General features: G+C 39.1%; 1 protein-coding gene across 1 annotated transcript; it reads left to right on the forward strand.

Annotated features, from left to right (window-relative positions):
- Nucleotides 1–3,792: 3,792 nt before the first annotated feature.
- LOC133866031 (cytochrome P450 81E8-like) lies at nt 3,793–6,020 on the forward strand. The gene is made up of 2 exons (XM_062302597.1): nt 3,793–4,774; nt 5,132–6,020. Exons 1-2 carry the CDS (start codon nt 3,836–3,838, stop codon nt 5,756–5,758), a joined length of 1,566 nt encoding a protein of 521 aa, XP_062158581.1. The 5' UTR covers nt 3,793–3,835; the 3' UTR covers nt 5,759–6,020.
- The last annotated feature ends 3,561 nt before the right edge of the window (nt 6,021–9,581 follow it).

Raw genomic sequence — 9,581 nt, forward strand, 5'->3', positions numbered from 1 at the left:
TTTTTATTTGTAACTTATTATTTGTAATTATATTCTGATTGTATATGGAACTACTCTTTCTGTGGCTTGATAGATTTGGGAGTCAAGATTGATGATGATCGGTATATTGTGGGCAACATCGACTACGATGGTCTTGATAATTTACGAGACGACTATCCACATCTCTTCGAGGACAAGGCAGCAAGAGTACCAGCAAGACAGCAAATAGATGCGACAAGATAACTGAACAAGTTACTGAGCATGGGGATAATGAGACTTTAAATAGATGGTAACATTGTTATTTCTTTAAGTATTTATTTTCAAAGTTTTGAATGCTAAATTTTTATAGGGAAGAAAGAATGTACGTAGTTCTCCATATTATTATGATTTTTGAGCATGAAAATAAGTAAGCTAGCTTGAAAGCAATTGATTTGTTTTTTCATCAAACAGATCGAGTGTTTATGGTGTACATATAAAAACCTCCATGGCTCGCGCAAGGCGGCTTCATCGTGAGCTTCCTGTAAAAGAGCAGGAAGCTTCAAAGATAATGCTAATTAAGTAGAAGCTAGTGCGCACCACATAGCCAAAATGAAACTCATGCCAAGGATGACTTATGCGATGACGAAAGAGCAAATTAAAGGAGATTAAACTACTTCTGCACAGTACATATATGATATATATATATATATACGCACTCACTGAAGCGTGGATTTATCACGTGATAGCACGGAAGGTGAAGTAAAAAGAATGGAAAGGGGAGGGAAGGGGTCGTCAAACTAGGCCTTGTCAAAGATTTTTTATTTGTAACGTATTATTTGTAGCTATACATAGATTGTGTATGGAACTACTCTTTTTGTGACTTGATAGATTTGGGAGTCAAGATTGATGATGAGTACCAAATATTACATATATGAACCCCTTAATTTGTATTTACTAAACTTTTAGTTTTGTTATTTTCTAATGTTTTTTGTTAGTTTTGGTCATTGAAAGAAAACAATAGCTTTAAGGTGAAAGAAATAACACTTTGAAAAGACATAGATGATGTAGTTATGTTCAAACAAATCAAAGAGATGACTAAATCGAAATTTCTCTAATTGGAGTTAAAATCTGATTGGATTAGAATTTAGATTCTGCATATGTCATAGTATTTTGACCATAACTTTCATCTCAAGTTTCTGATTAAGATGAATCAAGGGACGTTGGAAAGCTAACTCAAAGTACTACAAATCATTGTGAAATACAATTCCCCTAATTCGGACGTTTGTTATACCAAAATCACCCCGCAACCAAAAACTGCAAATTTGGACGAATTTGGAATCATTTTCCTAGTTTCTTGGATTGAGTTTTGAGTCTCCTACTCAAATTAGAAGACTAACCTCCGATTTTACTATAAATTCTAGGGCTTCTAGGGTTTGTTTTCTTCCTATAAATAGACCTCTAAACCTCAAGAAAAAGTGTGTGAAGCTAGAGAGCAAATTTGCGTGTAGTTCGTGCGTTTCCATTCTTCTGCAACGTTTTCTTTTTGTAAGTTTTTATTTTGATGTTTTTAATTAAAGTTAGCATGTTATTTTTAGTCATGAGAGGCTAAACCCTCAACTAAGGTTGAGGATGAAGCCTCACTTATAATTAGCAACATTATTCTCATGTGATGTAATATTTTCCAAGTTTAATGAGTATGATTTTCCAATTGTTTTACTTCAATTCAATTTTGTGGAATGATTCTTGAATATCTTTTGTGATTCAATGATACATTTGATGATTTAAGATAGTTTTATAAAATTATTTGTACTTGGTTTTCTTTGTTTAAAAAAATTGGATATCCCTTGTGATTTATTCTACGGATACAATTGATGTTTTGATTTAAATTAGATATCTTACTGTGATTTACGGATACACTTGATGATTTGATTTAAATTGGATTTCTTTTGTGATTTGTGTAAAGAATGGATACATGTGATGGTTTTGATTAACTGTTTGAAGCAAAAGTAAAACACACTTAAGATTTTATTGTGAGAACTTTGGGAAATATTATTGATCATGGGAATATATGTTGCTATGAGTTTGTGAGTGCAGATTCCGATACCTTAGTGCTTTTTTTTATTTGATTACATTCGCTCTAGTTAATTTTGTTTATGCTTTTGATTTTTATTCAAAAAAAACAATCTCTTAATTTTTGGAATTAGGTTAGGATTAGATTTAATTTAGTCATAAATTTGTTTTCAAAAATACAATTCTCTGTGGGATTGACCTCGCACTTGCAATCCATTAACTGCAAACGGTTTGTGCACTTGCGAGTACATTTAAAATTCACATCAAGTCATCAACTATGATGCTCTTGATAATTTACGAGATGACTATCCACATCTCTTCGAGGACAAGGCGGCGAGAGTACCAGCAAGGCAGCAAATAAATGCGACGAGATAATTGAACAAGTTACTGAGCATGGGGATAACGGGGCTTTGAATAGAAGGTAACATTGTTATTTCTTCTTAAGTACTTATTTTCAAAATTTTGAAAACTAAATTTTTAGGAGTAATTACCTTTTCCCCTCATTAACTATCAAAAAATGCGTGATGCCCCCTCGAACTACCAACTTAACCAAAATAGAGCATCCAACTACCAACTTTACACATTTTGCCCCATTCCGTCAGTCAGACCCGTTAATATGGACGGAATATGCCAGTTTTGGACGTTAATTTTGATTAAAAGACAAAAATACCCTCAATTGATAAAAAATAAAACATTTGGTTTAAATTTATTAATAAAAAATATTAAAACTAATATATTTAATAAATAAAAAAAAAACAAAAAAAAGCAAAAAAAAAGAAGGGAAAACGGGGTGGCTGCCACCCCCTTTGGGAGAGCGTGCACCACCCCCTTTGGGAGTGGGGGTGGCTCGCACGGCCACTTCGGAACCTAGGGTGACCATGCGGCCACCCTAAATTTTTCCAAGGGTGGCTGCACGGCCACTCCAGAGGTGGCCGCGAGCAACCTTTGCAAGCCACCTCGACTTAAGGCATGGCCATCCCAAAAAGACCTATGGTGGTTACGCGACTCCCAAGTTGCAGGGTGGCTGTGCGGCCCCCCAAGTTGTGGAGGTGGTTGGACCCACCTTTGAGGGTGGCTCACAGGCCACCCCGTCCACCTAAGGGAGTGGTTGCCACCCCCTCCGGCAGCCACTCCTTTTCCTTAGTTTTTATTTATTTATTTATTTTTTGAGTTGAGGGTATTTTAGTTATATATTTTTGAAATTGAGTTAGGATATTTAAGCTTTTTCATGAGTTAGATTGACAGAAAGGAATAAAACATGTAACTGTAGTAGTTGAATGCTCTTTTTTAACCAAATTGATAGTTTCATGGAGGCATCATGCATTTTTTTATAGTTGATAAGGAGAAAAAATAATTACTCCAAATTTTTGTAAGGAGAAAAGAGTGTTCGTAGTTCTCCATATTATTATTATGATTTTTGAGCATGAAAATAAGTAAGCTAGCTTGAAAGCATTTGATTTGTTTTTTCATCAAACAGATCGAGTGTTTATGGTGTACATATATATATATACATATAAAAACCAACCTCCATGGCTCGTGCAAGGCGGCTTCATCGTGAGCTTCCCGTGAAAGAGCAGGAAGCTTTAAAGATAATGCTAATTAAGTAGAGGCTAGCTAGTGCGCACCACATAGCCAAAATGAAACGCATGCCAAGGATGACTTGTGCGATGACGAAAGAGCAAATTAAAGGAGATTAAACTACTACTGCCCAGTGCATATATATATATATATATCTGCTTTAATTTTTATTTACTAAAATTAATTGGTATTTATAAAAGTTTGACATAATCTAGAAAAAGCCACATGCATGGAATGGAAAGACGATTTCCAAACCACCCAAATTGGAGGAGCAAACATGGAAGACATGTTGCTATACTACTCATCCATTGCCCTCTCTCTTCTCCTCGTCGCTGTTGCTTTCAAGCTGACCTACCGTCAAACACCCAAGCACCTCGCTCCCAGCCCACCTTCTCTCCCAATTATTGGTCATCTCCATCTTGTTAAAAAACCCCTCCACCGTACTTTCCAGACCCTTTCGCAAAAATACGGCCAGATTTTCTCTCTCCGATTCGGTTCCCGCCTGGTGGTTATTGTATCGTCCCCATCCGCAGTCGAGGAATGCTTCACCAAGAACGACGTCGTCTTAGCCAACCGTCCTCCCTCCCTAGCGACCAAGCACCTGGGCTACAACCACACCACCATGGCAGCATCCCCTTACGGCGACCACTGGCGCAACCTCCGCCGCATCAGCTCCCTTGAGATCTTCTCAACCAACCGCCTCAACACCTTCTTGGGCATCCGACGGGACGAGGTCAAGCGCTTGTTGCGCAAACTTTCACGTAACTCGCGTGAAGATTTCGCCAAGGTTGAGCTGAAATCAATGTTCTCGGATCTCACCTTTAACAGCATAATGAGAATGGTGGCAGGGAAGCGGTACTACGGGTACGGGGAGGACGTTAAGGACGAAGAAGAGGCGAGGCAGTTTAAGGAGATAATGAAAGAGGCTTTCGAAAATGCAGGGGCGTCGAATCCTCATGAATACGTGCCCATGTTGCGGTGGATTGATCACGGGGGTTTGGAGAAGAGGTTGATGAGGCTTGCCAACAAGACGGATGCCTTCTTGCAAGCTCTTGTTGACGAGAAGAAGGGTAAGGAGGAAGGGAACACCATGATCGACCATCTGCTTTCCTTGCAGAAATCCCAGCCGGATTACTACACTGACCAGATTATCAAAGGCCTTATTTTGGTAACTCCACCTACAAATTAATATTGCATTTTATAATTATGAAATAATTAATTTTTAGATTTATTTGTCTTTTTCTTTTATTGTATTACTACATTACTATCCGAAAATGGATAAGGATGTAAAAATAGATCCCTTCATCGGAATCGCTCGTGCGAAACGTGGCTTCATGCATGTCTAGTATTTAATGGGATTGGAGCCCAGTGTCGGCAGTGACATAGAATTGACTCAACATCTTATGACGTCTTTTACAGCCTGTCATAAAATCTTTGTCAGTTATATATAATACTCGCTATCCTTAATAATCAATCCATTTTTCCTTTCCAACTCTTGTAGTAATTAATAATGTATAATGAGCAGATCCTGTTACTTGCGGGGACTGACACATCAGCAGTGACGTTAGAGTGGGCAATGGCCAATTTGCTCAACCATCCTGTTGTGTTGAAGAAGGTTAGAGCTGAGTTGGACAATCAAATTGGGGAGGAGATTTTGATAGACGAACCAGATGTGTCTAAACTGCGCTACCTTCAAAGCATAATCTCGGAGACCCTTCGATTGTACCCTTCAGCTCCACTGCTACTACCCCACATGTCTTCAGAGGACTGTACCGTGGGAGGATATGATGTACCACGTAACACGATGTTATTGGTGAATGCATGGGCCATACACAGAGACCCAGAGGTGTGGGATGACGCGACAAGTTTTAAGCCTGAGAGATTTGAGTGCCGCGAGACTAACGCGCACAAGTTGATGCCGTTCGGGCTGGGGAGGAGGGCATGTCCTGGGGCTGGACTCGCGCAACGGACGGTGGGGTTGGCCTTGGGGTGTTTGATTCAATGTTTTGAGTGGGAGAGGGTTGGGGACGAAGTAATAGATATGGGTGAAGGCAATGGGATCACCATGCCCAAAGCTGTGGCACTAGAGGCCATGTGTAAGGCGCGCCCCATTATGAATAACCTTCTTTCCAAGTCTGTAGATTATGTTTGAACAATGTAATCTCCAAGAATTTTGTGTGTATAGGGCATAGATATATTTTAGTGGTATGTAATATGTTCATTACTTAGTAAGCACAGTAAGAATAAGTACACTCCCAATATATGTACATTGAATTGTTGTATTCATTTACATTTGGATCTCTTCCCTTGTAGTACGTGGATAATAAGTTGTATGAACTTGGGAGCTTGTTTGAGGAATATATAAGAGTATTTGCCTATATGGATAAAAAAAACTATTTCCTTTCCTTTTTTAATTTTTTAATTTTTTTAAATGTGAGTATATATTTGGGTCTTGGAGGCAAACCAAATCAGGTCGATCAGAAATTCAAAAATTCAATTCAACTCAACAAAAACCTGTTTATATTTAATTATCTACTTAATAAATGGGTGCAATTCAACTTCAGCGCTAGCAATTCGAGAAATATAATTATGATAAGCATGCAGATCGAATGAGTCATTTTATTAAATGTTTTTGGGCAAAAAAATTATTCCTCGCTTTTGTTAATTTAGAAAATGCATTTCAGATTTACTTAGAAAGTATATATTAGATTCAAACAAAGTCAATCAAAACCAAGTACTTCTCTCTCCTTGAAGATAACCCAAAAGCTTCCAATGTCTGTCGAGAATGATGAAGTGGAACCCACTTCCTCCTCCTCCTCCTCCTCCTCCTCCTCCTCCTCCTACTCCTCCTTTTCGGAGGTCTTATCCCCTTCTTTAAGGGCCTTATTCATCGTCTTTGTCAATTCATCTCGGTTCAACTTTATCGATGGCTTCTTTTCCATTGCATATGGTCTAGTTTCGGTCCCCTCTTGCGAGTGGTCCTCAAGCTCCGGTGAGTGGCTTACACGCCGGCAATCTCTGCCCAAACTGCCTTCCTTTGCCTCGCCACCCATCGGTGTCACATGTTCCGAGATTTTATTTGAGAATAATGATAGTTGTACACCAAGTGTACAACAAATGTACAACACCCCTTCACAAGGGATGGCCCCCACACACTGTGGGGCCCACCCCTTGTGAAGGGGTGTTGTGTATTTGTTGTACACTTGGTGTACAACTATCACTCCCCTTATTTTGATGCATTATTTATTTTTCCTGTACTTTTCTATTTTCCGTGTTTTTTGTTTTGACTAATTTTTGTGCTTGCCTTTTTGTGTTTTTTTTGGGTGTTTTTTTTTTTTTTTTTTTTTTGAGGCAAAATGTAATCATTTCATTAATACATCCAAGGGGTAATGTAAGGCTTGTTTGTTAAGTGCTTGGTCGTTACAGAGTAGTGCTCATTACTATAGATGTACTTTATTTTTTCACTTTTTCAAATTTTCAATAACAATCAACATCAAAACATTTTCACTTTTTTCACTTTTTATATCACATCAATAATTTTTTATTACTATTCAAATAAAAAAAATTCACTACAATACAAATTTTTTTCACTTTTTTATATAAATTCTTTTAATTTTATATCACATCATCACTTTTCACTAATTCCAAAATTAACAACCCACTACTCTGTTCTGTTCTGTTTTGTACATGTCTTTGCCAAATAAGCCCGTAGTTACAACCAAACTGAGTCAAACTCAGACCAATACAGGGACTCAGAACAATACAAATATCTCAATACAATTACCCCAAAAGCTCAGATCATACCGACAGTTGCTACAAATAAACCTAGTCAACAGAAAGGTGCCTATGCGTTGACATATGGACCTCTACTTGCACTATGGAGTCGGTCACAAATAATCTATGCTAAAAGCTATGACTAGGCTAGATCTAACACAGAGCAAACTGTCAACTACAATCTGTAATCAAGAACAAGAAAACACCCAAAAACAGATGCTGACGTCGGAAGAAGCACCGCCGGAGACGGCGTGTGTAGAACACGCACCGGCGCCAGAAGATCCCCTGCAGCAGTCGAACACCATAACCTCCCAAACGCAACCAAACATGGCAAAAGAGACGGAACGTAGCCATCACGCACGGCCCAAGGAGTAGAAAACACTCTGGCGCATGATGACCACTCGCCGGTCACTGGAGAGCGTTTCGGCCATATCAAGCAGCGGCAGAACCGGAGGACGACGGCGAGCAAGACTAGGGGATGCTTCTCGACCATAAGACGGCGGAACAGAGTAGATCTGGCCTTAAAGAATGAGAAAAACTGGAGCACACCAAAATCATTTCGCCGGTGACACGAGTGGCAGTCTTTCCTCCTCTGGAGCCTCTCTAGAATGTTATCCTGCCAAGAACAAAGAAAACCTACCAACAACTAAAAACCAAACCACACTCCATAGTCCACAAGGACTAGTAGGACTAAACCACCACCGGAACAAGTCCGAGGGACTCAAAACTCCATAACCCTAGTGGCTGGGAGACTCTAGCCTCCACTGGGAACAACCCAAGGAGGAACAAAAACCTCTCTAGCCCTAAAAGTAAGGGTGTGCAAAACTCGCAATCCCCGCCCCGCCCCGCCCTGCAGCACCCGCCCCACCCCGCCCCGCAGAGGACCAGGTTTTCAAGTTTTTTTGCGGGTTAGGGTCTTAATTTGAGAAATTTATGCGGGGCGGGATGGGTTGCGGGTTTAGCCTTTTAAAAAATGCGGGTCCCCGCCCCGCCTCGCCCAGCACTGCACAAAGGAGAAAAAAAAATTAAATAAAAAATGGGTCCACTAGCTCATTTCATTGTGTGAGAAATACAATTTTTATGGTTCAATTTCATGGGATGTTAAAGTGTACACATTTTTATTGTATTGTTATTTGAAATAATCTTTTCATTACTTCTGGAAAAGACAAGAAAATTGATTACATGGAATAGTGAAATATTATAACTTTTTATTCTTTACATTTATTCAATTATGCTTTGTTGATGGGAGAAAATAGAAATCATGTTTCTTAGAATTTTATCTTATAATTAATAGGGCTTTTAGTTTAAAAGACTAATTCCATGGAAAATGTTTGTTGGAGAAATAATTAGCACCAAAGACATGTGGGCCTAAGGTAGTATCGGGGGCCGAGCCCATCGGGTTGGCCTGGCCAGACCAGACCTAAGTACAAGACCATTCGTTATCTTCAAAAAGACGGATATTCAGAATATATCAAAATAGGCTTCTATCCCATCAAATATGGGATAAGGTACCTAATAGAATGACATTAGCTAAAGAGAGTGTCATGTCCAGTTTGGACTCTACTACCCAATTTGAATTCTATGAAGATAAGATTAAAGACTATATGATCTAGGACTCAGACTCCTAATTAGATTATGCTCCAAGCACTCCAGTAGTTTTATAACTACGAACTGTGAGTCTATAAATAAGACTACTGCGTCAGGTATTTTGAACAAGCAGATTCTCTGAGCTTTTGAGATTATAAATATTCTTCAGAAAATTAGTTTGAATTGACTTAGGCATCGGAGTGGGGGTCCGGTCGGCACCCCTATAGTCCGACGAGCCGTTTATTATTTTGCAGATTACGAGGAGAGCAACACGTCACCGTACCGGAAACTGTACCAACAGTTTGGCGCCGTCTGTGGGAAGCGACGAATCGTTTCTTGCAAAAAAAAAAATCCGCAACGGTGACTACACGATAAATCACGGTTGAAACTGGCCTGTGGTTTCTTCCTTCAAAGATCATCACTAGACTGAGACAGATCTATATAGATCTACAGTCGTACATAGTAGATCACGTTCAACTATGACGTATCAGTATTCAATTGGCATCGAATCAGTGCTCGCCTTCGTCAGAAAAACAAGATAAGTCCATACTTTTCTTTTCATTTCGATTTGTTAAATTGTGGAAAGAAATTCATAGTGTGGATGACTATCTGTG

The sequence above is a fragment of the Alnus glutinosa genome, chromosome 4 (genome assembly GCF_958979055.1).
Source record: "Alnus glutinosa chromosome 4, dhAlnGlut1.1, whole genome shotgun sequence".
In the NCBI taxonomy this organism is placed as follows: Eukaryota; Viridiplantae; Streptophyta; class Magnoliopsida; order Fagales; family Betulaceae; genus Alnus; species Alnus glutinosa.

Bases quoted from the DNA above. Each gene is read 5' to 3' on its own strand.
- LOC133866031 (XM_062302597.1), top strand. From the start codon at position 3,836: ATGGAATGGAAAGACGATTTCCAAACCACCCAAATTGGAGGAGCAAAC. The intron at 4,775-5,131 runs GTAACTCCACCT...TATAATGAGCAG, and splicing joins TTATCAAAGGCCTTATTTTG to ATCCTGTTACTTGCGGGGAC.